The 16,023-nt window shown below is 45.8% G+C and overlaps 1 protein-coding gene across 1 annotated transcript; it reads right to left on the bottom strand.

Annotated features, from left to right (window-relative positions):
• Positions 1-861: 861 nt before the first annotated feature.
• On the bottom strand, positions 862-15,836 carry MDH1B (malate dehydrogenase 1B). Its single transcript, XM_075529066.1, has 10 exons — positions 15,815-15,836; positions 13,265-13,377; positions 10,206-10,340; positions 9,887-10,029; positions 8,205-8,698; positions 5,162-5,303; positions 4,355-4,518; positions 2,733-2,872; positions 2,397-2,434; positions 862-913 (listed from the first exon to the last, which is right to left on the bottom strand). Exons 1-10 carry the CDS (start codon positions 15,834-15,836, stop codon positions 862-864), a joined length of 1,443 nt encoding a protein of 480 aa, XP_075385181.1.
• Positions 15,837-16,023: the final 187 nt, after the last annotated feature.

Below are 16,023 nucleotides of genomic sequence, written 5' to 3'. Positions count from 1 at the left end.
GCGGTGATTCAGTTTCCTCCTTCGTAATCACAAAGATCACGTGTGTGTGTGTGTGTGTGTGTGTGTGTGTGTGAATTCGTGGATGACTGACAGGGTACAATCCTTTCTGTGGCCCTGTCCTTCGTATTTGTTGCAGGAGCCCTGGTGGCGGAGGCGTTGTGCGCCGAGTGGCCAACAGAAAGGTCAGTGTTCTGGATGCAACAGCTGATTCCTTGGAGAAAGATGCTGTGGCTGTGCCCGCAGGGTAAAGAGGACGGCCTTGGAGATCCGAGGGAATAGTTCTACTCTGCCCTGTAGGGTCCTTGTGAATCAGAATCAACTCGATAGCAATGGGGTACAGGTCCTGTCTGCTGAGCCTATAAATTCATGGTTTGTCTTGTCATTTACCTGGCTCCTTTCCTAAGACACGTTTCTGTGGCCCCAACTCCCTTATTCTGTTTCCTGCAGTTCCTCAGGAGGCCCATACTTGGAAGATGGCCCATGCTTTAGATTGATGTTAAACACGATCTGACTTTTGAGTAAAGGGACAGAGTGAAGGGGGTGTTGAACCCCCATTTTATGGCTAATAGGTGTTGGAATTTCTGGTCTTTTGTGTTAACACTTAGGTCAGTGATTCTCAACCTTCCTCCTGACGTGACCCTTTCATATAGTTCCTTATGTTGTGGTGACCCCATAACCATAAAACTATTTCATTCCTACTTCATCACTGTCATTTTGATACTGTTATGAATTGTAATGTAAATATTTGATATGCAGGATGCATTAGGTGACCCCTGTGAAAGGGTCATTTGACCCCCCCAAGGGGTCGCGACCCACAGGTTGAGAACCACTGACTTAGAAGCCTTTTCCTTCCAGTTGAGTTCACCAACCATCTGTGGAGCTTTCATCGTCTTGGTTGTCCTCTTTGATGGGTAAATTCTGTTCATAGTGTCCAGCCAAGTCAGTTCCTAAAAAGCAGTGAATTAAATATTCATGTGATCAGAAAGAATAAACATATCTCCTACATGAAGCCCCTCACTGACTGTGATGAAGAGCAGGCCTCTACACACTGCAAAAGCATGCAGAGGACTAATTATCTCCTATGCTCTGATTTTGGAATCCCCACAACAGTGACCCTGGAGTGTGGTTGTATATGATGCTCCCTCTGAATGGAACGGGCTTCTCGTTCAGTCCCACTTCGGCTAAGGCAGCAGTTCTTAATCTGTGGGTTGTGACCCCTTTGGGGGGGGTCAAACAACCCTTTCACAGGGGTCACCTAATACATCCTGCATATCAGATATTTATATTATGATTCATCACAGTATCAAAATTACAGTTATTAAGTAGTAACGAAAATCATTTCATGGTTGGGGATTACCACAACATGAGGAACTGTATTAAAGGGTCACGGCATTAGGAAAGTTGAGAACAACTGGGCTAAGGCCTCCTTTCCTTTCATGACTCATTGGGGAGGGCACATCCTCCAGGAAGCCTTTCCACCTGTGAAGAGTCCTGCTTGGTTCCTTCTCTTCTTTCTTAAGCACCAGGCACATACCACTAGGCCACACCTCTACACACACTGGCTTGCCCTGTTTCAAATTATTCTCCAAACTAATAGCAAACTTGGGCAGGTCCCTCTCCACCAAAAAGCAGCTCTCCCACCCACTCCTTCCAACTCAATCTCTCAGCTTCATCTTGTTAGGCTTCAGCCACTTAGTGTCTTGCCCTTTTCCAAACAAGTTGGTGTAGCTTTCTAGCCTCAAGTCATGCCTTAATATTCTTAGATATAAACTCCCACAGCACAAGACCCCACGCTCCTCATATTCAGTACCCCTCAGAACTGGGGTCATTTGGATCATGTATAATCACCAACCATAGGTTCCAACTCAACAAGATTAGTCTGCCTGATTCACGCCTGCATTTCTAACTCTGGCTTACAGCAGCTGCTTAATAAATATTAGTGGTGAAAGAGATCTTGTGTTCCCAAAAGGCACTTCAGGCTTCCTGCAGAAATTAATGTGTTTATCTTTCCTTTTCTGTTTCCATGCATAGGGTGAGGTTTTCTTTAAGGCACAGGAAAGAATGACAGTTGACAGTACTCCCTTATGATTGGAGAAAGTGCCAAAAAAGACAAATAAGATTATTATAACTTATTTTTAGAAGCTACCTAAAACATGGCATATGTAAGATTAGTAAGGTTAAAATGGTTTTAAGGTTTCTTTAACACTCTTCTGAGACTTTTGTCTTAATGGACAAACAGAACTTGGCAGTTTATTTTGTCAACAGTTTAGTTTAAATGTGATAAAATAAAATATGGGTTAGAATAACCTGCAATCATCTATTAATTAGTAATTCAGTTACATCAAATATTTTTAATTTAGATATTCACATCTATGAGATTACCCAAACTATATGATTGATAATCAACCACGTCTCCAAATGCAACAAGTTTTTCCTGTGGGGGGGAAAAAAAGCCACAATCAGTTAATTAACTGAGCAAATAATTTTAAATAGGAAAACACTTTGATTCTTGATATTAAAATAACTAACATATAATTTTAATAGATCAGGAATTAATAACCAAACGAATAATAGTTTTCTGCTGAGTTCTTCCATCTTTTATTGATTCCTAATTGTGTTTAGGAATAAAATCCAAGATTGAACCCAGAGCAAATCAATGTAGGTAATGGTCAAGGGCAATTCATTTAAAGCCATTATCAAAGCCCTTACCTTGCTCAGGTTCCTGACATTACCTGAATTATATCGTTTTTCATTCTGGCCATTATCTCTTCACTTATTTCAACATCTTCAAGCTCTGTAAGGACCACCCAACTGCCCTTCTCAAATTTCACAGGCATAGAGAAAACAAGCCCCTGAGGAATTCCGAATTGGCCTGCAGTGATCAAGCAGACACACAGTCAAGCACAGTGAAAGACTCAGAAACACACACTCATCCTGTAAAGACAATACAAACAGGCATAGTGCACAACTTTCAAAAATAATAATAACCAGCAAGCTACGTGTCTAGGACTCTCTCACTCAAGAGCTGCGTTTCCCAAGGTGGGTGATACGGCCAAATGCTAGGTGAGTAGAGAGACGAGACAGGTCCATTCTGACCAGGGAGATTTCAGGGTTTTCCTGGAGCTTCACCTTGGGGTAGCTAGGAGACTGGTGGCTCAGTTAAAACGCATGGAACACAAGACTAAGAAGTCAACAAGGAGGAAGCCAATACACTCAGTCTGGTGCACGATGAGCTTGAAGTGACCCATGATTCACAGGGAATGCTTCACAGGCTGGAGCTCAGCACACACCTGTGACTCTGGGAGGGGCGGAAGTGATTCAGGAAGCAGATGTAAGCTCAAAAGGAGGACATGTCTTAGACAGAGTCCTCTGAGGGCAGAAGCGCTCCTCTCTCCTTTCTGGTTTTGTGGCTGGTAGGGTTTTGTTTTGTCCTCCTCTGAAGATCCCCCACCTCCAAAGCTTTATTGGCATCTAATTCACATATCATACAATTCTATATTTCAATCACATAAAGAGTTATACAATCATCACCGCAATCGGTTGCAGAACATTTTATTCATTCTTGTACTCATTTTTATTAGCTCCCTATTCCTCCCCAACCTCCCTTGCCCTACCCCTAAGGAACCATTAATCCAGTTGCTGTCTCTGTAGATTTACCCATCCTGGATTTCAGATACAAAAAACATTAAAAGAAAAAGGAACTAACAACAATAACCAAGTGGTTGGTTGTTTTCTTTTAATGCTAGGACTCTCCTGACTAAACTAGTTTCCCGAGGATGAAAACAGGACACAAGCTTGCTGTCTGTTCCCACTGCTGCCTGCTCCTCTGAGAGGTGGGTCGCTAAGATCTGGGTCCTGAAGTGCTCTGCTCACAGCCTGTCCTTGTGCTTTCACTCGCAGGGCTCCCTGTGCCTAGACGTTCTTGCCAAATGTGTCTGCCAGGTAAGCTCTGCTCATCATTCAGGGCGCCATCTTCTTTCTGACGTCAACTCCCCCTGGTCCTGGCTGCAGCTGACCATACATTCCCGGTCTTGGCTGGGTCCCAGGGAGGAGAACTTAACAGGGCTATTGTGTTGACAGACCTGGCTCAGGTTGCTTCCTGCAGATTTCCTGTGGGCAGAGACCAGGTCTAATTCCCTTGTGTGGTCCCAGCAGCTTCCCATTACATAGCTGGTGACTTTCAGAATGTATGGGTGAGTGAATGAGTGGATGAATGGTCAAAGTGATGAGGAGTTGTCAAAATCCAGATAGCGTGCAGATGTTGAGTGCAGGCAGGTGGAGATGCAGAAATGGGAACCTAAGACATACATGAAGGTTTTAAAAATGTCACAGGATATGAACCATGCCCGTTTACCTTCACTCTGGACCCCTACCGACACAATCTCCCCAGGCGGAGAGCCGTGGTACCAGTATCTCAACGTCGTGGCGATACTGTGCGCAACGAGGGTGCTTCCCAATTGTTTTCCCGTGTCGGACAAGCTTTTGAGAGTTGCAACAAATTCTTTGTTGATCCACTCGCTGTGGGAGGAAAGGGCGGATTTTATGATATGAACAGGAATGCAGGCATATCCCAGAAAGGCTAGTTCTCAGGCAGGTGAGGCAGAGTGAATGGGATCCTGTCCACTGTCAGACGAGAGGCAGCTCTTGGCCTTTTTCCCCAGCTGCTTCAGTCCCAGAAAAAGTTCAAGCCACAAATCATGAACCAGAGCAGAAGTTGTCTCAAAAGTTCAAACTAAACTCACAGTGCCAGAAACACGGGCACAGGGAAGCGACTCAAGAGTGAAGGAACAATGACTCTCCTAGCAAAAGAATTCAATCCCCCTGTGCCACCGCCTGAGAAGGGGCCAGGGTGGTGCTATCAGGTAAGCCAAGGACAACAACCAGAAGGTCAGCGGTTCAAACTCTCCAGCTGTTCCTCCGGAGAACATTGAAGCTATTTGCTACTGTACACATGGACAGCTGTGGGAATCCTGTGACTCTCGGTCGGAACTTAGTGGCAATGAGTTTGGTGGGTTTCTATTGTCATGGAGGCAGGGGGGGGAGTCCCAGGTGCATGCAAGTTATTTCTGTGCAAAGCTGTATGAAATTATCTTAAAGGTTCCAATGACAGTTATATATGGATCTGCTATTGCTATCCGATTTCACTTCAAAATAAACCTACTTATCAAAGATCAGGTTTAGAATGGGGCGGTAGTAGTGAGGTGGTCCACAGATAGCACTCTTATATTCGAACACTTTGGCTTTCCTCAGGTCCACATAGTTATTGCCACTGATGTTACCCCAAATGATCACATCTTTGATGGCTGTAAGGAAAAAGAATAAAAAACAAAGTATACATTAATGTGGGGAAAAAAGCAACTCCTAAAATCTTTTTGTTTTATTTTTTTCTGCTGGAAAATGGATTTGCTCATGTTCCCGCACAAGGTGCATGTGATATGGGTCAGTCACCTCATCGCCGGGGCCTGGCAATCTCTAATAATGCTCCGGTGACACCATGGGTTCAGCAGTTGGCTGCTAACTGCAAGGTTGTCAATTCAAACCCACCCGCTTCTCTCTGGGAGAAATTTGAGGCTGGCTGCTCCTGTCAAAATTTACAGTCTCAGAAGCCTATGGAGCAGTTCTACTCTCCATCTATGGTCTTGTAGAGTCCTATAGGGTCTAATGGGGTCACTGTGCCCCTATGGTTTTCAAAGCTATACGTCTTTACAGGAGGGGGGCAGCTGGCAGATCTGTACTGCTGACCTTGTGATTAGCAAGCCAACTCATAGCCCACGATGCTGTCAGGACTTCTTTCTCTTTTGCAGGACTCTTTTTAATTAAGAAGTTTCTGAAACTGTTGACTCCAAATTGCAAATAAGCAATTTTAGGAGGCCTGGTGGCAAAATGGGTGCTCATTGGGCTGCTAATGTCAAGGTCATCGGTCGGAAACGACCGGCCACTCTGAAGGAGAACGATGAGGCTTTGCACACCTTAGAGAGGGACACTCTTGGAACCCCCTGGGGGCAGTTCTGCCCTGTCCTACAAGGTTGCCGTGAGTCAGCACCAACTTGATGGTTGTGAGTTGTTGTTAATCTACTCATTCATTTACTTATATTCACATAATTGCTTGAAAACTTTATGGCCTTTTAAGGCCACAACACTTCCTGTTAAATGATTTCTAATTATTTGGCTTACCAGCTAAGAGTTTACGGTTCTCCTATATCAATGTCTAGAGGTAGAAACTGACATGGGTGCTGATTGAACAGCTCAAAGATGGGATTCTCTTGGCCTTGTCTCTTGGCGCCTAAACTGGCTGCGGCAGCTCTAGGGTCACACACTCACCCAGGTGTGCCCAGAGCCTGGCAGCAAGTAGTAGCACCGGGCAAAGGCTGTTTACTGCCTGTGCATTTTCTCTTTCCAGGGAGTGCAATAGCTTTCGTGGGAGAGTCAGGGTAGGCGACATCGCTCAGCCAGCTTCAGCTAGAAGAGAAGCTGACTGCCTGAGTGGTATTGTGAACTTCTGCGGTGGCTGAACCCTGGGTAAAGATAGCATATGAGACTCTGCTTACAAGCCCAAGGAATGCCAAGAAATGCCCAGGGTTCCCAGAAACTAAGAGGGACAAGGAAGGGTTTCCCCCTTGAGCTGACCACAGACCCAAATTCCAGGAATACGCACTTCTAGGCTCTAGAGTTTAAGAAAATAAATGTATTTTGAAAGCACCCACTTGGTGGTATTCATGTTGCAGGACACTAATGCATGCCACTATGTTTTCCTCTGCCTTTGTTATCCCTGGTCTCTCCTGGCTGCCCACAAAGATCATCCTGGCCCTCTTGGCTCATTCTGCCTTGTGGCACAGCAGACCCTCAGGGGAGCTGCTTTGGAAATGAGAGCTGGCTCTCCCGGACCTTGTTTTACATTTCGTATCCCTGCCTTTTCAGGATGATTTTTGTCAGTGTGTCCTGGACGGTTGGTGATGGTTCCTTGTCAGACACACGATGAGGAAAGATTGCCTGTTCCTAAGGAGGACCTTGAGCATCCACTTGGCTGAGTTTCACCCTGCTGCTACGACACTGACAGCTTACATGCAAGGGCTCCAGGAATGGTTCGTTCCAGGCCCTGGTCATGAAGAAATGGACCCCACAAATGTGTTAGGGACTCCCCGAGATCCAGTATTTCCCTGACTTAGGCTCACATTTTGCTTGAGGAAAAATTACCCCTCCTTGTACAAAGGGGCTTCAGGGAGATTGTGGGAAATTCCATTATCAGCTGATAATATTTTCCATGAACTTTTGGAAGCCCCATCGTGGTCTCAATAAGAAGCCCTGCTGATGCAGTGGGTTAAGCATTTGAGCGACTAACCACAAGGTCTATGGTTTAAAAACCACCAGATACGCCTCAGGTGACAGGTGTGACTGCCTGCTCCTATAGAGATGTATAGTCTTTAAAGCCCTATGGAGAAGTTCTGAATTAGAATCAACTCCCCAGCAATGTGTTTTGTTGTGGCTGTTTTTTGTGTTCTAACTGGGCGTTGTTCTATCAGCTCTCCTTGGGGCACAAATTCTTCCAGTGTGTCATAGGTGGCCTCCCTTTGTCAAGAAAACACCCGGTTTTATCCTCCTAATCCTGAGGCCCGCCAGCTCAAAGATTCATAGGAGCAGAAACGGATGGATGACATCATCCAGTTGGTTAATGTTTATCATGTGGTGGGCATTCTTGTAAGCACTTTAGAAACATTCTCTTGATGGGCCCCCACATCAGTCCTTAGAGGCTGTCATTGGTACCCTCCCTAATTTTACAGATGAGGAAACTGAGGTACAGCACAACTCCCAAACCCACTGCCACATCATCGACCCTATTGGGGGTGTCCAAGTGTTTTGAATCTTAAATGGGAGCAGGCAGCCTCATTTTTCTCCAGAGGAGCCACCAGAGGTTTTGAACTTACAACTCTTCACTTGGCAGCCGAAGACTTCCCCAGCAGGGTCACCAACCCCCACCCCCACCCACTTCCTGGGAGCCCAGAAGCTGCATGGTTTGTTTTTTATTCATTTCCCCCAACGCTCATGCAGAACGCTTATTTCTTAAGTCCTAACTTGCCGCCCCCCCCCCCCCCCCCCGCCCCTCGGACAGCCAGGCTGCTCCCGGAGGGCCCGGGGACCGGCGTTCATTCTTCCCAGCTGCTTGGAAGGCAGGCTGCTGACGACAACCAGCCCAGTATTTTCCTCACCTGGTGCAGTGGTTTTCATTTTTCTCGCCAGGAGACCTCTGGCATGCCCTTCCACCCCCATGGCCACGGCGATGATGTTGCGTGCGAGGCTGGGGGCGTATCTCATGAGCAAGGCCGCCTTCAGATTCACAAAGGATTTCCCTCCCACGAGCACTCGGACGGACGGGTGGGCGTTTTTCTCGATCAGGTAGCCATAGAGGCGGCACAGCAGCACCTTGCTCCGCGTGCACTCCTCTATGCCGAACACCTCCTTGTCGTAGCTGTCGTCCAGGACGATGACCACGTGCGCCTGGAGGAAGGCCTGCTCCACCTGCCTGCACACGGCGATGCTCCGGAGCAGGGGCGCCGCCAGGTCCTGGCTGTGCATCAGCACGGCTTCCAGGCAGGCTTCTTGCTTGGTGTCTAAGAGGCTTAAGCTTATCTCCGTATCTGTCCCAAACACCTCCCCGCTGGCCAGTAAGGGAATGAGGCTGTAGCAGGCAGGAGCAGAAGCACTGGTTTCAAAACAACAACAACAACAACAACAAAAGTAGGGTGGGGCTGGTTTGTGAGTGATTAAATCTTGCACCCCTTTTAACCCTCCTTCTTAGGAGCCGGTCTGCCTAGGCAGTAGGCGACCATTAGGTGCAGAGACATTGCTCAGACTAGGAGCAGAAAAATCCTCATTCTGAACTCTCTTGTCGGGTCAGTCATGTGAAACACCACCCTCCCCCACCCACACACAAATGCATGTGCTTACTCTGGCTTCAAATAACACTTTGCCACAGGCAGCCAGCCAAATTCCAAAGAGCAGGCACCGGTTTACTCCAACTGCCCATGTACAGGTCCGCTTAGACCAGCGGTTCTCCACCTTCCTCAGGCCGCCACCCTTTCATACCGTTCCTCATGTGGTGGTGACCCCAAACCATAACATGATTTTTGTTGCTACTTCATAGCTGTCATTTTGCTACTCTTATGAATTGTCATGTAAATATCTGATATGCAGGCTGTATTTTCATTGTTACAAATTGAACATAATCAAGGCATCAATAAAGGCGAAAGCTGAGGCAGCATTTCTTAAATCTCAGCGATAGCATCACGGATGCTGATGAGAGTATGCTCAATCCTTTTTGTCTTTGGATTGGCCGCTGATAAACAATTTTTAGAATGCGTGAGTCTGTGACAGTAGACACAATAGAGCGAGAAGGGCTGGGTGAGAGCCGGAGAGGAAAAGTGACACTCGTGGAATGCTTCCAAGGTTGAGAGGCACGGGCACAGTGTGAGGTGGCGAGAAGGCCAGGAGGCACCACAGCATGGGGGGAGGTCAAGGAAACACACTGCACAGAGTCAAGCAAAGATGTAGTAAGTGGGAAAGAGGAAGGGAGCCATGGTCTGCTAGGGGCAGTGCCTGGGAAGGGCAGAACAACTGGGCAAGTTGAAGAGTGGCAGAAGGCCTGAGACACAGAAGACAAACAAGTGAGTATCAGAGACAGTTAAGGAACCACCGCCCAGAGGAGAAACAGGCTCCCAACAAACAGACGCCCACACTGGCAGGTTCGCCTTTGAGTATACTCATGCACGTGTATCTCCGACTGGATAGTCGTGCATTCTTCCATCATGGCTGTCAACCATAATCCCACTTCACTGTGCTTTCTGACTATAACAAAGCCAACCTCAGGATTCCAGGGGCGTGGCCACCCTACCTGGTGATCCAGACCTGCAAGGGGGTGATGAGTTCGTTGAGGGTTTCTTTCTCGAGCTCTTGTTCTAGTTGTGCCTCCAGGTTTTCTTGAGCAACGGTTAGCATCAACTTACTTGTCATGCTGGAGGTGACGCCATAGTAAAGCTACAGAGAGGGATGGGGAGGGGAAGCCCTGGTGAGCGAATCGATGAGTTTTTCAAAGTGGCTAGACTAGAGGATTTTTATGTACAAGTCTAAATAGAATAAGACGTGAACAGAGAGAGTACCTTGAAAACAAAAAGCAAGACATTTGGGAAAGACGATCAAGCAGCAGACATTACCTGAGCATGCTCCAGGAACTCATTATAGCCGCCCAAAAGCATGCCCTTTCCGCCACGGTCCAACAGCTCTCTCCAGATGATGGGGGATTTCGTATGGCTCCACTTATTCTTTTCACAGACATCCTTCAGCCACTCCTACGGAAAGGGAAGTCCAAGGAAGTCCGATATTAAATCTACCTCAACTGTAGCATTCAGACACGGGAATGCAAGTGTGCCTTAACAATTCCGCTACCATAGCACAATTGAGTCATCTTTCAAAAGTAAAATCTAGAAATAAAAATAGCAAGGAATTCACCAAATGAAAAGGAATCTTCTATCTACCCATTGGCCCTCTTGGGGAAGGAGAGCGGGGTGCAGGCTTTAGCAGAGATACCTGGTATTTCAGTCCAACTGATATGAAAAATTAATTTCCATTTTTGTTCTTGGATCTGAGATGTTTCTAGTCTTTGAACCATATGAATTTATTGATTTTCAAATCCTTGGGTTATGTTTATATCATTTGATGGAATTAGGGAGCTAAAAGTTATATGGGACTTTCTGATAATATTTTGTTAGACAAAGCTTACATGATTATTATCTAGTTTCTATAGACCACCAACATGGAAATCCATATGATGTCACTTCGAACCAAGGTTGTATCCTTCCATCATACCCATATTTCTATTTACAGAAATAAAAGTGCATTAACAGGCACATAATCATGAGAGCCAGGGGCCCTGCCATATATTGCGATGTCCAGAAAGTGGCCTGAGTGAGGGCTGGCATAATTTACTCAAGGTGCACCTGAGGTACCAGCTCAAAGACAGTGGCACTAGCTTTCAGAATACAATACCAAACCCACTGCCATCAAGTCAATTCTGATTGCTTGTGACCTTATGAAGGGTTTGGTGGCCATAAATCCGTACGGTGAAGAAAATAGCCTCATCTTTCTCCCTAGGAGTGTCTGGTGAGGTTGAACTACCAACTGTAAGGTGAGCAGCCCAACGCTTCTTTGATAGCACTGCCAGGTTACTAGGGCTCCTTTGTATATATAAATCTTAAAGTAGGTAGGATAATACATGAATCAAGGAACCAAGGCATGGAATGAAGAGTGACCCTGCTTATCATCACTGCCAGTAACCAACGTGGGGAAATGTTAACTTCTAAATCCGGAACTCCAGACTCTTTGTCAGCCTGGAGATCAGATCAGAGGGGACATGGTTCTACTTGGGAAAACAGAATGAGCACCACTAAGCGTTAAGCTAACTTGTACACAGACCAAGAGGCAGTGATCCAAATATAAAAGGGGACTCTTGTGTGGTTTAATCTCAAGAAAAGTATGTATCAAGGTTGTATTCTTCCACCGTACTTAATCAATCTGTACCCTGAAGAAATAATATGAGAAGCTGAGCCATCTGAAGAAGGTGATATCCAGATTGGAGGAAGCTTATTAATAATAACCCATGATATGGAAATGACACAACCCTGCTTGCTGAAACCAGGAAGGGTTTGATACAAAATTACTTCTTCATATCAAGCTCGTCCCTATACCTAGCTGAGTGTCACTGGTTTTGTTTCGCTAGACAACTCAGTCTTACGCAGCACCAAAGAACAATGACATTCCCCAGTCATTTTGAGCTCCTGTGCAAACAAAGGACTCTCAGGCATAGGGGGCCCTGATGATCAGGAGCTTGGGTGGCAATGCCTCAATGCAGACAGGGAAGAACACTTGGCATCTAAGTGATCCATTGGGTATCGTTTGCCTACTTTTAATAGTAAATGGACAAGTGCAGTGGGCATATCCTGGAAAGGGAATGGCGAGTTGAGTTCAGAGCTCTTAAAGGTGCAGGGCTTAGTCACCATAACTGGTATGCCATCTGGGCCCGCAGAAGGTGAGCACCATCTAGAAGGTATAGAGGAGAGAGGTGATGGGTGTCGGTGCAGCCCTAAAACTGTCGTTCGTCCCACTAACTTCCTTTTAAGAAAAGTTCCCCAAGGAAACATGCCAACCAGAATCATACAGGAGCTATTCTCAGATGATGTGCACATGTTCTATGGGAAATGTAGATCCCAAAGGTCCAATGGATGGATGATAGCAGACGCTGACATGTGTCATTCAGACTCTGCCTGCATGCATTCCCTTGCTCACAAGGCTCCACGGTGAGGAACCCTTTCAGCCAGAGGGACTTCTCACACTCAAGGTTAAGTCTCTTCCCCAAAGCAGTCTGCGCTCATGACAAGATGACATGGCCCCTTGCCTCAGTGTGCAGCATCTCTGAAGGGATATCCCAGCTCTCCAAGGGACCCCATCGAGACCTGTGGTCAACTGTTGTTCCCTCTGTCCAATCCTGTGTCCCTCATCCCTTCCCAGCATGTACCCCCAAGAGCACTGCCCAGCAAAGTTCTTTCACCTAAGTCTCTCTCTCTCTCAATGTCTGTCTCTGGGGAAGCACAGTTCCAAAGGGAGGAATTGAAAATAAGTAAGTCCTTTGTGTCAACAGAAATCGATATGAAGGAGAATAGAAATTAATCAATATAATGTAAGTTATTTGGACTCTAGGGCAAGCATTGTCATTTTTTTTAGACAGAAGAGCTAATCCTGTCCCTTACAGCAATTTAAGATTTTAAAAATGATTCAAGGGACATAAATATATTTTAAAAAACAAATGAAATCACCATTATCTGAATATCCTTAAAACTTTTTATTTTTACTCCAGAGCCACATGTACCTACTAGAAGAGCCACATGTGGTTCCAGAACCAGTTTGTGGACCCCTGGGATAGGGGATGGTAGGCAGCCAAATTAATTCTCCTTACTTGTTAGGGACTCTTTTGTGCTACTCAATTAGGGGGAAAATAAATAAATAATAAAATAACAAAGTAAAAATTAAAAATAATTTTAAAACAACCTCTTCAATAATATTTTGAAACTGTTAAGTAGGAAGTTAAATTTTAGTATTTGGGTATCAATACTATATAAACATTCATTACAAGAAGTCAACCTAAAGCACAATCAGCTAATAAATAAATCATTCAATTAGAATACAAGTGTGCATTCAACAAATTGTAAAGGTTTCTTACCTCCCAATTATCAGGATGCTGTGTAATTTTATGTATCCTAAAATCAGGAAGATTCTTCTGTAGATAGTCTGCCAGAAGTTCCACTTTAGCATAGTATGGACAATCGGCTTTACCTAAAAGACTTCAAATTAGGAATGCTTCCTTTCATCACACAGAGATTACCATGAAGTCATAAGTTGCCAAATAGCCATAGAAACAATTAGATAACTGTAATTTTCTGACACACAGTTTTATTAAAATCATGCAGCTGCACAAACTTTTCATTTTAATTACATTGACGAAATCCATTGCCTAGGTGGTCAGAATCTTAGGCACAACCCCATGCCTCAAGCTAAAACTGTTCTCATTTTCAACTTCTCTTTCTCATCTTTCACATCTCTGCTTCAGAGTGACTTCCTCTGGGAAGCCTTTCACAGGCTCAACAAGCTTACTATGACCACAGGGCCTTGTCCTTCTCCTGTGGTGCACAATTGATCTTTGTGAGTTTGTTTAACATGGGATTCTCTGTCCGGTCTTAGTACACAGTAAGTGCTCTACAAATATCCTCCTACATGAACTACAGAGCAAAAGGTTGGAGATGCCAATTATTCTCAGTGTGCTCAATAAGATAAGGCTTCAACAACTGCTATGGAAGTCGTTGCTCAGTAGGGATCTGGAAGCACAGGGAATCTAGGATAGATGAACCCCTCAACACCCGTGGTAGGAGTGGCGACACCAGGATGGAAGGGGGTGTAGAAAGGGAGAACCGATCTTGGAGATCTATGTGTAACCTCCTCTCTGGGAGTTGGGCAATGGGGAGGTGGGTCAGGGGAGGCGCCGGGGAGTGTAAGATAAGATATAATAATTATTTATAAACTATCAAGGGACCAGGGGGAAGGGGGGATTGGGGAGGGAGGGGGAAGGGGAGGGGGAAAAAGGGAAACCGAGCTGATTCCAGGAACCCAAGTGGAAGGTGAATTATGAGAATGACGAGTGCAATGAATGTATAAGGGTGCTTTGCTCAATTGATGTATGTACGGATAGTGATAAGAGTTGTATGAGCCCCAATAAAAAGATTTATTAATTAAAAAAAAAAAAGAAGTCGTTGCTGGCTCTCTTGTGTCAGTCTCTGGAAGGAGGCAGAAGTAAAAGCCAGACGGCAGTAGAGGAAAGTCATGGAGAGAGGAGAGCAATCTGGTCTTTGGACAACCTTACTGAGAAGGGAAGACGCTAGGCCAACAACCTGCTGTACAAACAGTCTTCTCAACTGGTTTCCTCGCTGCTAGTCCACATTTCCAGTCCATCTACCCGTCCATCCTTTCCGCGACTGCCACAACAGCCTTCCTAAAGTGCGAACTTGTGAGGGCTACTTCCCTATTTTAAAACGTCCATGACACCTCACTGTTCTCAAAATAACGTTCACACTAGAATGCTTGGTGCACTGTGAGCCATAAGGAGCTGCCTTCTGCTCTTCTTCTCGCCTAGGTTCTGTCACCCCCTCATATCCAGACCAGCTGTTAGACCTCGAGGTTCCTAGGCTGAGTCATTGTCAGGAATGGTTTCCCAGATCCCCAACCTTCGCAGCTAAGGTCCAGGAACACTGCCCCCGGTGCGCTAGCCTGTGTCCACTCTATACACTCACAGAGATTAGGGGCCTTTTACATTGATGCTCCAAGAAGCACTGGGGGTACAAAGCTTGAGCTCTCAGCTGCTAACCTGAAATCAGGCAGCTGGAACCCACTAGCCTGTTGTTCATCAGCTGTTCTGAGGGAGAATGATGTGGCAATCTGCTTCCCTACAGAACAATGGGCTATAAGAGTTTTTCCCAAATCAGGTGATACTGCTTCTGGAGGGGCACTGGAATGATGGGATATGTGTGTGCGGAGGGTGGGTGGGAATGAGAGAGGGTGAGTGGGTACAATAGAAGAAACCTATGCTTCTTCCTGGGTTATGAGTTATGGTACCAAAGTATGTCATTGTTAAGTGTGCGCTGGGTATTTTTTTTTTCTGAAAAGGGGGCAATGGGCTAAATAAGTTGGGGACTTGTGGAGAAGGTAGATAGGTGTTAACTTGGATTAAGGGGAGGACAGCATTCTACACGATGCCAAAGAGAAAGAGGGCAAATTATTGAGAGATTTGCTATGTGGTTTAAGTTGTTAAATACAAAGATGATCCAAAATTCTGAAATCTAAACCCTTATTTAATTCATAGAAAGTTCAAAAAAACAAAACAAGTTTGACTATAATATTAAAAATAAATGTTTCTGTTAAAAAAAGAATTCAACCTTGGGGGGAAAAGCGGGCTGTGCAAATCTCTTTCGGAGCATTAACGACACTGTATCAAAATTTCTTCTTTACATGATTAGGAACCCTATGAGACTGACCGCGCCTCCAAGGCCGGTTTAGTTGCTCCCGTGCCAGCCCTGGCGTGGCCCAATGCTCTCCCAATGGATGGATGCACAGAGACTAGGGAAGCGGAAGAGAACGCAGTTAGGCTGATTCTTGCTCTGGCGTTACAGGTGAGAGGCTGTCTGATTGAAGCGATCTGCGGACGAGAGGCGGGATCACTCACCCGCAAGCACGAATTTAGCCATTATCACTCACAGACCAGAGGCAGCGGGTTTGGCGTCGCGGTTTCCAGGCAACCATGACGCTAGGGGCCGGGCGCATGCGCACCAGGAAACTGACCGGGGTCTGGCCCCTGGCTAGGCTTGGGGAGAGTCATGGCTACGTGGGGACCCGTGCACAGACATAGACATCCATACATTCCTTTGGCGAGCT

This window comes from Tenrec ecaudatus, chromosome 13 (genome assembly GCF_050624435.1).
Source record: "Tenrec ecaudatus isolate mTenEca1 chromosome 13, mTenEca1.hap1, whole genome shotgun sequence".
Classification (NCBI taxonomy): domain Eukaryota; kingdom Metazoa; phylum Chordata; class Mammalia; order Afrosoricida; family Tenrecidae; genus Tenrec; species Tenrec ecaudatus.
The sequence above is the reverse complement of the archived record's forward strand: the minus strand, read 5'-3'. Positions and strand labels throughout refer to the sequence as shown.

Coding starts and splice junctions, on each gene's coding strand:
- MDH1B (XM_075529066.1), bottom strand. CDS start 15,836: ATGGCTAAATTCGTGCTTGCGG. Junction 10,030..10,205: donor AGTTCCTGGAGCATGCTCAG/GTAATGTCTGCT, acceptor CCCTCTCTGTAG/CTTTACTATGGCGTCACCTC. Junction 2,873..4,354: donor GGTAGGGGTCCAGAGTGAAG/GTAAACGGGCAT, acceptor TGATCACTGCAG/GCCAATTCGGAATTCCTCAG.